Genomic DNA, 15,159 nt, shown 5'->3' on the forward strand with positions numbered 1-15,159 from the left:
GTTTTCCACTGTCTGTGGTACCTTGTTCACGAGGGTGATGACACGTGGCCTCGCTTGCTGACTCGGTATAACATCAACAACCAGATTTCTATTTCTTTTGTTCTCTTCTTCGTATTCCAGTTCCATCCACATTTTTTTCAGAAATTTGCCTCTCTTCATGTTTCTCTCTTTCTCTCGTTTCCTCTCCTCGTTCTTGTCACAGGTTTTCTTGTGTCTCGGGCGGGTTGCTCCGCCGACTTCTGACAAAGCCGCTTTGTCCGCCTTTTTATGGATAAAAGGAAATAAAAGTTGTATCGAGAAAAGTTCTGGAAAATGTTGCGCATCCTGTTTCAAAATATCTGCATTGAGAGATGTTTGCAGGTGCCTTGCATGGAGTTCACCCAGAGTACAAATAGACGAGTGCACGTGCACAATGTGATGTACGTCTGTAACCCTGTGTCACGTGGGAGTCTGAAAAGCGATATTGAATACACAATGTATTTTTTTACCTGCATGCGTCACACTGCAACATCTAATTTTTTCTTATTTCTAATTTCTCAAACTCGCTTAATGAGATTACATAAAATTGTTACCAATGTTTTTAGCTTGATGCAACAACGCGAAACCTAATACTTGTGAGAGAAATCATCGGACTGGGTAAGATGGGAAAGAAAGTTGTTGAAGATGTCTAATCAGGTTGACAAATAAAACACCGACATCTTGACAGCTTCATCCCAGCTGCCAGGCTTTGTTGGTGCACGAACTCACTGTTGACATCTGACATATCATCGCATCCTGGTCTCAGCTTTTATCTGCCATTTAGCTAGATGGAAGCTATCATCTTGTCTCAGGTATCTGATGCTGTGATGATGGCCTGTGATGTGATCCTATCAAAAGAAACATTTAAATATTATCTTTCATCTTTAAAGGAAATATAACTTGCCGACGCTCCCCTCCAAGCTGGTGTTATCCGAAAACTTCGTAGATAAACGGAAACCATGAATTATCATCCAGATACAATCATCATCTGTCAAACAAGGACAGAGTTGCTCTCACCTCACCATGACAACCCGTCATACATCTAACTTTGCATAATGAACTGTATCGCCAGTAATAATTATCAGAATAACAAGGATTATTTCACTCTCACCCATCATGTTAAAACGATGGAAATACACTTGAACGCTTTCAACTTTAACATAATCGTTTCCCAGCGCCCTGTAATTGCCATTTCTCTTCACAATTACTTGGGTTTTCTTGTTTTTCTGGGATTTTCATCTCTTCATGCCGCCACTCAAGGAACGCCTTTGTTCAATATCCTGTTTAACATGAAGATGTAGTCTGTATCCTGTTTGGCACATGTCCTATGTGTTCTTTATCCTGTTTAACTCGAAGAACTTCTGAAGAACTTGGGTCTGGTACCAAATAGTAAATTTATAAGGTTGTTGTTACCGTGTCCTGTCCACCGATGCTTTAACGAGGGTGTAAGGATTGCGAAGCTGTATACAGACTTTCAAGCACTCTAGTCTCACCATCCGAGAAATAAGCCAGACGTTTCTTATTACTAAAGTCTTGGGCGACCTTTGAGAACATCGGAAGATAGAGAGAACCCCACCGCTACCCCAACATCCACCCCAGCCCCTACAACTCCTCGGATTTTTACCGACTTTCTCGCTCGTGCAAGACGACAGTAGTGGAGTTGCTAATGATGATCGACGGCTGTGTTCCATGGGTTTTTCTCTTCCGATGCAAAACGGCAACAGCCAGTCCACCATAAACTCGCCGTGATTTCGCGAGCCATTAGCTGCCCTCATCTTCTCTTGTTTACTTCTCGGGGAGAAACAGACTTTCAGAGTTTTCTTTTCAACGATTCTTTGTCTCTTTCATCATTATCAAAGTCCAAAAAGGCGAGCTAACCCCTTTTCCTCCTTGCCCATCTCCCCCAGAAGAAGAAAAGATGTGGGTTTGGCGTGCGTAAAACGCGTGTTTACCCAAAAGATACAGATTCATCGTGAGTAAACACCGAATTCGTTTGTTTGTTTTGTCTCTCTATTTTCATTACTATTTGTTTATTATTCTTATTTTTCATTTTGTATTAACAACAGCATGTGGATTTTTCTTAATTGTCCTGCAGAACCCACCATCGAATCCTTTAAACGTGCAATAACAACACGAGCATCACTCCTTACACCAATCAACATGATTGTCAATAGTTGTGATTAAAGTCAGTTGACTAGTCCGCCTGTTTGTCTTCCTCTGCCGATTTATGAAACGCTCCATCCTTCCTGTTTGTTCCCTGATTCCTCTTTGTATCTTCTGTGATTATCTTTAATTATTTGTCTGCATGGTTGTTTCTTTTAGCGTCCTTCATATTCTGTCCATGTCTCCTACTTGTCTCAAGCGCTAAGAGCTCAGAGTATACGTGGATGCTCTGCTAGTTTTGGGCAGGAGTGATAGAGAGGCAGAAACAGAGATGAAACACAGATGAAAAAAGGTCGGGACCGGTTGGAAAATATGGACAAGCCATCCGCGTGCTCGCGACTGAGCACATCTCAGTTTATTTTTCTTTTTATTTCTGATTATTTGTTGTTTCTCTTTGGGCTTTTGTTTCTGTTCGTTTTTAATAATTCATCTTGTTTATGGAGTGCTGCCTATAGGGCGAAAGAGCGCATAACTCAAGAGTAAAATCGCAGAATTGCCAATAACCAAGGGAGACAAGTCTCGGGTGGGAGAAATCTTCGTTACAAAAGACCGCTTCTTCTACCGGGCAAGCCAGCCTCATATGAATGGGCGATTGGGCGGTACAGCGAATCACATTACCCGCGGCAGCAACGGCTTCCTTTTTTGATGAAACTGATTGTGTGTTATTTGTCCATTGTTCACCCTGCGTCTGATTTTCCTTTTTTTCTGTCTTCATTCTCTCCCTCTGTCTCTCTCTCCATCCGCATCCCTAATCTTTGTTGGTCCTCATTTATTCCTCCTCCTCCTGCCATAATCTTTCTGTCCCCATCATTTACCTCGTCTCACCCTTTCTCACAGTACAGACATCGTTCGCTTCTAGAAGTTCGCCTGGAAAAAACTGAGGACAGCAAAGTAGTTGTGGACTCCAAGAACAGTCTTCGAGATATGGACAGTGTAATCGGAGAGCATCACAATTTTTTTCACGTTTTGTAATTATTTTAAAAGTTACCATCACCACTGCTGTAAATACCATCTTTGAATAGTTTGCCAAATGCGTTGGGTGACAGGTTGTTGTTTTGGGTTTTCTATTTTAGTTTTGTTTTGGTTTTTTCAACAAAAACAAATGCTCGCAGTTAGTGAGCTAGTGTTGATGGAAGGAAGGAGAGGTTGGTGGAAGGGGCATGCAGCTATGATAGTTGCACGTTGAGAATGTTTGTCCTGGCCTTCAATGCCGGATTGATCACACCGGCAACCCGTGAGACCCTCGCCATCGTGTCCAGGGGATCAAGAACAGCTCGCAGACTTCTTGATGTGCGCGCGCAACTGTCATGGCGCCCCGGCAGATCGAATCCCTACAGCTTAGCAATGATCTTAGTCATTTACCAATGTTTGCGTGTGATATTTTTTATATGTAAATTTTTATTTCGTCTTTCGGCGAGGAGCGGAGACAGAGGGTTTCCTCTTCCTACATTCCTCATTTTATTTTTGTTTTCTTTTTGTCGGGAAGCTAGGCTCGTGGCATCTGACTTAAAACTTCCTGTGATAAACGTATTCAAATGCCACTGGAGAAAAAGGAAAACTTTAGTTGTGAGCTCTTGACTACAATCAAATTGAAAAATATTCCAGCACACGAAAACGAGACATTGTTTATGGTTAAGAAGACATGAGAGGTTTCTAGGGATCATGTCATCAGTTTTCAAAAGTCTCTTTCAATCTTTGTTTGGAATGCGTAATTTATTTTCTTTCTGTCATTAATATTTCGGAAAGTCTTCTAGCATAGTTTTCATCTTCTTTTGTTCTTGTTTTGTTGGGGTGTTGTATTTTCCCTGCGGAACTGTTATTTACATGAAATATTATTTGTGAACATCATGGGTTTTTCATTTTGTGTTTTTCATATTTGAGCGTATTAATGTAGTGGAACAAGGAATTACAAAAGAGTGAAACAGACAGTACTTCCTTTTTTCTACTTTCTTCTTTAGCTTTATTGAAGCTTTGGCACTACGAATGCTAACTCTGAAGGTCTGAAAGTACTTTGAATATTGCATTTATCTTCGTCGTCTTCGATAACGAGAATATTTAAGTGAAAATATAATCCAACTACACCATTATCGGGGTCAAAGATCTGAACTTCCATACACGTATGTAATAGATAAGTGTATTTTTGCGGTGCCTTGTAGTTATTTATGATTATTCCTCAGTCCCTGGCAAACTCAAAATGGATTTTTCTTTCAAGTTTTCGTTTATAATCCGAGTAGCGAACAAGAAAACATCATACACAACGTGAGAATGAAGGATTTAGTTTGTCAGGGAGCTGTCGCTGAAGTCGGGGAATCTACGACACCAAGAGCGCCCCCTATCAGACAGGCTTTCTTCTGGACTAAAGACGTGGAAGGTCTGACCATTGTGACGTCTACGTTTCTAAGCATGCAAAAAAAAAAAAAAAAAAAAAATACGGTTGGCTGATGGGGATGGAGATGGGGTTGGTGGTTGAGGTTGCGTTAGCTGCGATTACTTTGTGACCAGGCAGAAAATTTTGGAAAGAGTGGTGGAGAAAATGAGGAAAACATTTCGAATCGAAACGGAAAGGACACACAGAAAACGATAAGACCCTTTGGCTGGCGGCGGCATAGTCACGTCGACAGACCGCTGCCCCACACCACCACCTTCCAACCCACCTACCATCCTCCTCCCCCTCCCCAGCACCCCACCATCCACCCATTTTGAAAGTCGCCGGTGCTTCCTAGCCGGTCACACGAAGCCGGCGCTTACCTCCCTTTGCTCCGGTCCTGACGGGCTTTTGTGGTGGAGCACGTCTGCCCGCGTTCAGAGAGGAAGAAACTAATTTCTGGGACTGATCTCAGGGAAAAAAGGAGAGCCGGCAGGAGATTTTTGCTGCTGAAAAGGGAGAGGTTTGGCAGATGACTTTTCGGGGCGCTGGCGTTTCTTTTAATACCCGAGTGGTCTCGCACACCTGTCTGTGATAACACGTAAAGGTCGGTCTCGCAGGGCATGGTGTGTTTTGTGCTCCTAGCAACGACTAACGGCTTACAAACTGTCGAGTTTGGTGTTTGTGATTTGCGATGTGGTCTCTAAAGGTTGACAGACCGTCTATGACCATGTTTTTTGTTTATTCGTTTAATCTCTGTAATTTTTGTATTTTTGTTTAGTTGTTTTCAATCTTAAAATTATCAATATTGTAATGAACCACATTGTTGTACACGAACTTATTGGGTGCTGCGATTGCCAGTTTGTTGATGATGTCAAATGTAATACAAAGACCAGGTGTCTGTAATAGTTTTGTCTTTCGCAATTTCTGGTCCAGCTGATAGACTTGCACCTATGGCGCTTAATAGTATGTCTCCTCATACAACAGATTGCACCAAAGTCTTCTGTACCAACGAGCCTACAACAAATTCAATTCTTATCTTTATATTACTTTATAAAAAAAAACTATTATTTATTTGTATAGATAGATTCTAGATACTTGGAGTTTTCCGAGTATGCTGACTTTAGGAGATAACACCGAGTCCCATAAAACTGTCGAGGAAGCTCTCTGGTATTACTTCTGCAAGGTTTGATGACCTGCGACCTTTGACATCTGGGAAATAAACTGGCTGGGGACATCATAACTGATTAGTTCGACTGTTTGCGTTCTTCGAGCTTCAGTGCTGAATCCAAGGCGAATCTGTTGTCAGCGAGATACATGTCCAACAGAAAGCCCTTCCTGTTCTTTATCTTCGTGTTCTTTATTAATCCATCTGAATCTGAGACTTCCAGTCCTCGACGCCACCCGGCCTGGGCTCAAAACAATAATGGCGGGATCACGATTCTCACAGGCTCAAAGGAGGATCAAACACCACATCGAGGACATTCTGCTTGTCGTATCGTTGAAGACAGGTTCCACAGTCACCTCTCGCAGTCTGCCCTCTGGCACCAGACCGTTGCTCAATGATGGACAACATCCAAGGGTGTCTCCTCGCTCACAAAAGCAAGAATCCTCCTCCCCACCCCTAAAAAAGATGGGTGCTGGGTGTGTGGCTGTCTAGTCGCCACACTTTCTAACAAACCAAACTGTTTTGGCTGCAACTTGGTTTGTTTATAATTACTTGGCTGCTGGGAGGACGCGCGAGCAGACTACATTGTGGCGGGGGCAGTGCAGGGCAGGGAGATGGTGGGGCAGGGTGTTGGTGGTGTTCCTGGGGGCCACTGAGCTCGTGAGTGTTGACTGTGGAACTGTGGGAGTCGGAAAGATTATCTTCACAACCCAGTGTCCTGCGGCGTTTAGGTCCTGTTAGACAAGAAAGTCCTCCTTACCACGACCGCCATTGGCAGTTTGTAATTTTGTAACAGTTGGTCTGTTTGTTTGGTGGTGTTTTTGTTTGTGTGTTTGTTATTGTGTTTGGTTTGCGTTCGTGTGGGTTTGTTTGTTTGGTTTTTTTTGTTTTGTTTGTGTGTTTGGTTGCGTTCGTGTTGGGTTTTTTTGTTTTGTTTGTGTGTTGCTTTTTTTTTGTTTGTTGTTTTTTGTTTTGTTTTGTTTTTTTGTTTGTTGTTTTTTTTTGGGGGGGGGATTTCTTTTCTTCTCCTTAAATCTTAAATAATACACGCAGACATACATCAGCTATAGAGGTTCTGTTTGTATCTTTGACCTGTAACATTCACTTCCCGAGTCATTGATTGTGACAGTCGGTGTACAGTTGAGTCTGTGTTCTTCCCAGGTGTTCTTACTCCCTTGACATATATTCTAACAATCAACAAAAATGTTGTTATTTTTAATGCTTACGCTTGATATGGCGAATATTATTCCTGTGTTTATTACATAAAAGCTAATCAACAACAACAAAGATGTAATTTATTTTTTTAAAAGAGAAAGTGAGTCACTGCTTTGCAATCATGCTTTTGCTTCTGTTTTTCATTTTCTTTCCCTTTTCCTCTCTGGCGTAATTTCATTTATTCTGTTTTTATGTTTTGTTGTTTGCTTGATTTGTTTGTGTTTGCTTTGTGAACGAAGCAAGAGAATTGTTTAACTGCTGAGGGAAGGAAGAGCCCACCTGGTGTCACAAAGAGCAGACGCAGAACTCCACTTAATGTTTTTTGTCTCCGTCAATGCCTCTTGGGTTGTCCCACAACCCGCACACATTCAGTGCGAGTAGGGATCGAACATTCTGTATTATCGAGTCCAAAGCTAGCTGAGACAGATAATCAGACTTTTGTCGGAGACGAATAATCAGACGAAGCCAAGCGCCGCTGTCCTCACAATATCTCTCTGAGGCTCTGCGTTCGTTTCTCTAAGCTGTCGTGACTAACTTGCAATGTCAGAGAAACAACTTTAATTTTATTAACGCCGAGTCAAAGGGGGCCCACAAATACACACAGAAAAAGGTTCTAAGGATTTGTTCCCGTTGACCAGTAAAAGGCCTGATTGCAGGACATCCCCTCCCCCTCCACACACACACCAACCCCTTGGCTGCCTCTAGAAAATTGGATTATTTCATTACATTGGAAGGAGTGAGGATCATCCCATTATTTTTCTGGACGACCGATCTCCAGGGTTGGGGGATGGGGTAGGGGGACGACGGGGCAGCATTTAGAAGCAGACTAGAAAGAAGTGAATGAGGAGTAGAACTTGAAGTGCCGGCAAAGTGTTGTAGGATACTGTTGTTGTAGTAATAGAGTTGTGACCGTTAACTTGGCGGCATCAGATGTCAGTCATGTGTATAAAAAGTAGTCTGCAATCCGCACACCCAACCGTCATTGTCATTATGTCTGTCTGTCTGGTGAGAAGTGTTTCCCACAGAAGCCATTGTCGTGGGTGTGTTTATCTGTGTGGGCCTTTCATTCATTGTCCTAACCCTGATGGCGGCAGAAGTTATAACAGAAATGTAATGCCATGTGTGTGTGCGCGCGTGTGTGTGATCGAGAGTGAACGAGAGAGAGAGGAATGGGATATATTACACTGATAAATAGCAGGACGAGCAGATGACGGTGGCAGATGAAAACTTGTTCAGGAATAAAAGTAGATGGAGAAAGAGATGAAAGGAGACTTGGTTATGATCACAGAAGGTATAAAGCTGCAATGATAGTGATTGATGCTGGTAGTTGAAGACATTTGGAGAGATATACTATATTGCAAGGCTAAAGAGGAAAAGTGCGAGAGAGAGAAAGAGACTAAGTTAATTTGAATATTGTACCGTTATTTTTAATTGTATTCCCAGGGTGGATTAGAATACAGAACCTTCAACAACTTTCTTCCTCTTAGCTGCTACACCTATTACTGTACAGTTAGCACATTTTTTTAGCATTTTTCAACAGTTAGCATTGCTGCTTCACCAAACCTCTTGTGTGTGTGAAAAAGACTGTGTGTATGTGTGCGCGTGCGCGCGACTCTGCAGGACCATGTCGCAGGCCGGATGTACTTCAGTTGACATGCGCGCTGACCTGGAAGTTCCCCGGGGCTGACATGATTGATCTCTTGTGCAACGCTGTTGACACTAAGCACCCGCGGCACAGGAGAGGAACACTCTTGCAACTGAATTGCACTTGCCCCGGCCTGCGACAGTTTATTTGCCTGATATTTCTGTTGACTTGCTCCCTGCGCTTTAACATTTCTCTACCCGGGGTGGCTTCCAACAATCTTTTGCTCTGTTCGTTTAACGGTTAATTCCGCAGCGTCCTGGACCGAAACTCCGTCTGGGACCTCGACTGTTTTTAGTTCCCCACCTGGAAGACATTCAAATGCTACATCATCCCCTTCTCTTCTCACAACCACCCTGGTGGTAAATTGCTTGCACGTGGGGGTAAATAACACGTTGCGGAGTTAAGTCAATTGTGTGAAGTTTCACACCTGGGGACTCGTGTTCGATTGACACTAATTGCGGAATGTTCTGGAGTGGTAATCGCAAGCCCGTCGCTATAACATCTTGAGTTTCGCCATAACTGTTGCTGTAGGTGTTCTGTCAAGATGTCTTTGTGCTTTGCTGGAGCTTGAGTTACGACTGGAAATATACTCAGCTGGTCATGTGACCTTGTTGTCGTAGACCGGTAATTGTAGGAGGTTTGCCGACAGTGTTTTGAAGCTCTAGCTTTCATGTAGCAAACACTTGAGTAAGTTGCTACCAGTCGACGTTTTCTGTTTATGTACAAGTCTATCAGTTTATCCATCCATCTGTGTATGTATATCCTATTTCTTTCTGACACCTACTCGCTCATTCTTCCGCGTGTGCACACAAACAACACACACATGAATGGATGAGGTACAAATTCAATTTTGAAAATCCTCCCAATATCTGAAAGAGACAGGCCTGTCTACCTCTAAATCAATCAGTTCCCTAAATTCCTCATTCACACACACACATATCTACACACACACACATATCTACACACTCTTTTTCACTAACACTCACGCGCACACACACATCTGGATGTGACTCACGTGTTTGTGCACCTGCTGCCTAGAACTTGAGGTTCATGTTACCTAAAATGCATCGGAAGGTTGGATGTTGTTGTTGTTGTTGTTGTGGCATCTAATTTTTATTTACCTTCTCCAAGTCATTATTATCGCCAAGGACACCTTTTTTAAAAATCAAGATTTCCAGTGATTGATGTTTTGAAGCACACGTGACTTGCAAACAAGGAGGAAAGCCAACCAACCTCTGTAAAGTCGACCATCAGGCTTGTAGTTTATAATTTTCCTGGCCGTCAGAGAACTCTCCTGAACACGGAGTCGTGAATGTACATAAGGATATGAGCTGCCAAAGTACTGAAAAGCATCTGAACGAGAACTGACTGAACAATATATCACGAATTTTGAGGAAACGTGAATGTCAGGGTGAAAAGCGGGATTCAGGGAGAAATAAGTTTCTATACTCGACCTTCTGTAGATGCATTCATGCGATTGGTTGTTTAAAGTTCTTGCAGTGCATCCCTCTGCCAGTGTCCTGGTACTCCAAATAAAATAATTTGTTTCAATGGTTGTGAACTATATTATTTTAATGGACAATCGTATTTAATAGCATTCAAGACTTTGTGGTGTACTTAACAGGGTCTGAGATTTTTCGACAGAGAAGAGCAGCGGGAAAGTTGTATCGCAGGACCAACAGATGGGTTTGAGGAAGGAAAGAGTTAAGGGCTGTCACACAAAAATGTAGACCAGAGGATTTTTATCTTCTTTTTATCACCCACGCATTTATACACTCGCAAGATCACACAAACATGCGCGCGCACCCAGAGAGAGAGAAGGAAGGAGAGAGAGATGTTCATTGGGTTGATGGAAGGCAAGCTAAGTGCTGCGCTCCTGATTGTGTTTAAGTTCCCTTTCACTTTGATGAGGAAATTGCTGCGGACTTTCTATTTATCCAGGGTCAGAGAATAGCTGGCTTTGGCCATACTTTTGTCCTGATCAATGGAGGAAAAAAGGCTGTGATCTTGTCCATATGTTGGATAATAGAAAGGCAGTATGACAGCACTAATAAGTCTGGAGCTAAGCCAGAGCACCGTGACTTTGCTAACTAGCTACTTGCTGAAGACAGATATGGCCTGATCACGATACATGCTTATTCCTCCACTCCTCCTGTCGTCCTTGTATTTCCTTCTCAAAACTCTTTCTTCGGGGTAGCCCTCTATTACTAAACCCTACCCCGTGATACCAATTTTTTTAAACGTTGAAACGGTTACAGAGCGGGTGTAGAAGAATTGACATTGAATATTTGTTGATACGGGTACATACGGGTGACTGCGAAATGCTTGGCTGTGCGATTGTGGAAGACATACGTCGTCGCTGCACTTACCTCCACCTGCACCCGAGGATTGTGACCGAGTTCATTACGTCCGCCAGAGGGCGCTCTCCATACTTGATGGCGTCCTTGATGTGCACATTGCGTAATTGTCTTTTGCACGGCAAGCATCTGCTCCTCGCCGGGTGCGTTGCTAAGTTAGATCACTATATTAGCTGCCACCCAGCCAGTAATAGACTTGTCTCCATTTATTGCTGCGCTGACTCTCCTGCTTTTTCAGGTTTCAGAAGAAGAGTTCTAGAAAAGCTCGAGTCATATATCTGTTCTACCAAACGAAAACTTTTTTTCTTTCTCTCAGCGACTTGTTTTGATGACATTTCACATTTCCACGAGAACATGCGTTATGACAGGCCTGTAAAGAAAGAAGAAGAAGTGGGTGCTACGGGAATTGTTCAACTTTTCTCCGGATCCATACTTGGGCATCTCTGAACCGTCAAGGCAGTGCGCGGTCTGTAAATGTCATGCAAGTGATTCCATTTTGTACCGCCGGGGCTTTGGGGGGGATGCTGACGCCGGTGTAGCTCGCTGCCACAGCCCTGAACGTCAAATGTCGAGTGGCCATCCTCCTCTGCTCTTGTCGTCCTTAAAGCTCGGCAGGAGGCTTTATGTCTGGAAATGTCAGTTTTGAAACCCGCAGCGAGTTATCTGCTCTTTATCGTTGTCCTTACGGTTGTGTCCCTTTAGACAAAACCCACTGTCAGCCTCTTGACTGGAACCTTGCGCTTCACTCTGTCCTGTCGTCTGCTTTCCTTGTTTGTCCATACATATAACTACATAGACTTTTCCAAGTTGTCCGTAAAGTTATTTTGTACATTCAAATCTTCCGGGTGTGAGGGATCAACAATCCGTAAAAGGGTCACAGACAAGTTTTCGACAGTTCTTTTGACTTCTTTACACCTCCAAACTTTTATTTAGTGCTCAGCAATGAAGTCTAAGGTGATAGTGGAACTTGATGTATGCCTTTCAATGCTGGTCAGTCGGTTTAGCCATTGTGTCAACTTTTCATTTCTTTGAAATGAATTTCAATACTACAGTTCTTGGAGTGCACTCTTGTTCTGATCAATAAAATAAAAACTTTGTAATTTTCATATGACGAGAGAAATAATGGTAATAACAGTGGTCTTGCTTTGAGTTTATTTTATAATAATAACTAGTGCAAAGTACATATGCAAAATTGAAATAAGTGTGACAGTTGAATATTTATATTTTTTCCCTATTTTTTCTATATCTGTGTATGGTAAAATCGTGATCTGATCATAAATGTTTGACGAAACCGACGATCAAGAGGTACTATCATCGTTGACATATCAAACACTGCAACACGTAGATTAGTTTACAAGTGTCAGACGGTCTGAGCAAATAAAACCGATGGACTACTTGTGCCGACTTTGGGACCGTCTGAGAGTATATCTTCAAGAGAGTTATTGTCTTTTTTTTTCTCTCTCCTTCAATGTAGACAAAGTCGTGTAAGTACGTAGGGGTCTATGAAGTGTGAATTCGCTCGATAAAGTCTCAAGAAAGGATCTTCATTGCCGTCTCATTTGGGGGTAAGGGGAAACATTTTTTCAGAAGGCTCAGCCCGGCCGGAAAAAAAATCGTAAGAAGTGGAATTGCTTCTTGAGGCGGAGGACGTAGAATACTGCGGCAGGACGGAGGAATCTGCGATCATGCGGTGATGAAGCACTCTCGAACTAAATTGGTGTCTTTCGGCAGAATCAGAAAAAGAGCTCTTGTCTCAAGCCAGGGTTATCAGGTTGCTTAGTGCCTGCAAACGATGGCAGACGACCATCAGAAATAAGTGATTAAGTTCGTGACATTTGTCTAATATTTTTATGCCAGACTCATTATAAGAGAGCTTACAATACGATTATTTATTTTAACTTCTACAAAGTTGTTGCAGCTGATTAATTTGTAGATTTCTTGTACATTATAGTTGCTTCTATCCTTTGTGTGCAGGTATGTCAACATCCTCACAGCGGGATGCGGAGCTGGGGGGCAGAAGCGATCACCTCCCTTGTGAAGGCCGTCCTCAACTACAAGTTTGACCCCCCGCTACACCAGAACGAGGTAGGAGTTATATTTGTGAATACTGTTGTGAATATTTGCAGTGAATAGTAATTGATTGGTTGTTAGTAATTGTTAGTTACTGATGATGTTAGTAGTTGTGTCGTAGATAGAAACATATTACTGTTCTAGTGTGTTTGTAAACCTCAGCATGTAGCAACGTGCTTCACCTTTCAGAAGCTGCAGGCTAGTGTCCTGGCACCGCTGCAGGAGCTGTCGGGCATCCCTCAGTCCGACATCCGACAGCGGCAGCTGGACTGCGTCATGCAGATACTGCACAGCTGCGGCGACACACTGCAGCAGGGGTGGCCTCTCATCTTGGGAATCATCGGGGCTTTGCACAGAGATCACAAGTATGTCTTGCTCTCCCTTTATCACTCTATTTCTCATCCTATCTTTCTATATATACATACAGGTGGTATTCGCTCACTACCAGGGTTTTTTCCAGTGCTTTGCAATAATCGTGGGAAGAGTTGTTTCCAGGGTTCCAATTCATGTCGATTCTGTATCTCATTTACAAGTTGGTCAAGCCGATAATCTCTACCTTGCGTACAGACTCAGTGCCTACCACCACCCCATTCCACCCGAAGATCTGCTCGTCGTACAAGCAGTGATTTCAGCTAGTAACGACAAAGTACAAAATTACAGAGGCTTTCAAGCCTAACAACAGGCTAGACATGAATTCTGCCCCCAGCGAGCTTCTCCGGTCTAAAGTACAACCAGTCTGCATGTAGGAAACCTAACTATTTCTTTGAAGCAAAGCCGACGATGGCGATAATTACGAAGTGCAGTATATCATCAATAAGGTAAAAGATTTGTCCTTCTTTGTTGCCCTGGAAACCAGAGACAAAGGACTGAGTGCGTGGGCGAATTATTACAGTAAAGGCGTCAGAGGTCCTTGCAAACTAACTTTACGCCATACAAGGAAACCCTGGCACTTAGACTGACTAATATACATTGAGACAAGACTTATGTTTCTGCCGTATATTCCTGGTCACAAAAACATCACCAAACTTCTAAATAAAGACCAATGAACGTGGGAGGAAATTGGAGTAACCCGGAGGAAACCCACGCAGACAAGGGGAGAGCATGAGAACTCCACACAGACAGCTAGTGCCCCTGGCTGGGTTTCAAATTTTTTTTTTTTTTTTTTATCAACATTTTAAGAAAAGATGAGCTCATCGACGACTTGAGAGGACTTGCTACTTTGCCAGATCAGACTCTTTTTAGACAGAAAAAAGGAAACAAGTAGGAGCTGAAAGACATTTAAAGACAGCAGAAGAAGATATAAAACGCAGAAAGATTTAAACCCTTTTTTTTTAGTTTGAAGAGTGTTTGCATATGTGCATCACTGGTTGTTTGTATGTGAATATTAATGTCTTTATTTATTTGGTACTTTTTGTCTCTGTATTATAAGAAATGTCAAGCTGTCGAGTGGATAATAAAAGAATTCTTTCTTTTTTTCGAAGCTTTGGTTCAATAAAATGTCTAATCCCCGATAGCTTGTTTGTTGGGGTTTTTTAAAAATTTATTAGACTCTGAGACTAGAATCTGTTTAAATCAGAGTGTGATTCTTTTTATTCTGGTGTATGACAGACATCTGGATTTTGTATATCTAATAGTGTGTGTGTGTGTGTGTGTGTGTTCGTGCGTGCACGCGCTTGCATGCAGTGAGAAGCTGGTGCAGATAGCCTTCCAGTGCCTGCAGCTGGTTGTGACGGACTACCTGCCGGCGGTTGGCAGCGCCCACCTGGAGGTCGTAGTGGAGGTAGCCGCACGCTTTGGTCTTCAGACGCAGGACCTCAACGTCAGTCTCACGGCCATTGGTCTGTTGGTAAGTATGTATCCCCCTCGCTAACCCACGACCTCTCAACCGTCAGCCATCTTCGCAAAGTCTAAAACCCGTCGTCATAATGTGAACTTTATTCACTCGTGGCACTACTTCCACGACAACATCATTATCCTTCTCGACTGTTATTCCATCTTGTTTGAAAACAAAAAAACAGCCTCCATCTACAGGAGTAGTCTTACCAAAGTCAGTCTGGTAAAATCGTCACTCCCTTGTTGATGTAACACAACTTCCTCCGTCTGCGCCTCTCAAACTATCATATCTCCCAGTATCATGTGTCCACCTTCTTCTGTCTGA

General features: G+C 42.8%; 1 protein-coding gene across 1 annotated transcript in view; it reads left to right on the forward strand.

Moving 5' to 3' along the window:
- The window catches only part of LOC112572638 (protein MON2 homolog), a 284,300-nt gene that overhangs the window by 255,519 nt on the left and 13,622 nt on the right, over positions 1 to 15,159 (forward strand). The window contains exons 21-23 of the mRNA XM_025252405.1: positions 12,906 to 13,016; positions 13,191 to 13,366; positions 14,685 to 14,847. Of these exons, the coding sequence (XP_025108190.1) occupies positions 12,906 to 13,016; positions 13,191 to 13,366; positions 14,685 to 14,847 (450 nt within the window). The remainder of the gene's footprint in view (positions 1 to 12,905; positions 13,017 to 13,190; positions 13,367 to 14,684; positions 14,848 to 15,159) is intronic.

The sequence above is a fragment of the Pomacea canaliculata genome, linkage group LG9, assembly GCF_003073045.1.
Source record: "Pomacea canaliculata isolate SZHN2017 linkage group LG9, ASM307304v1, whole genome shotgun sequence".
Taxonomy (NCBI): domain Eukaryota; kingdom Metazoa; phylum Mollusca; class Gastropoda; order Architaenioglossa; family Ampullariidae; genus Pomacea; species Pomacea canaliculata.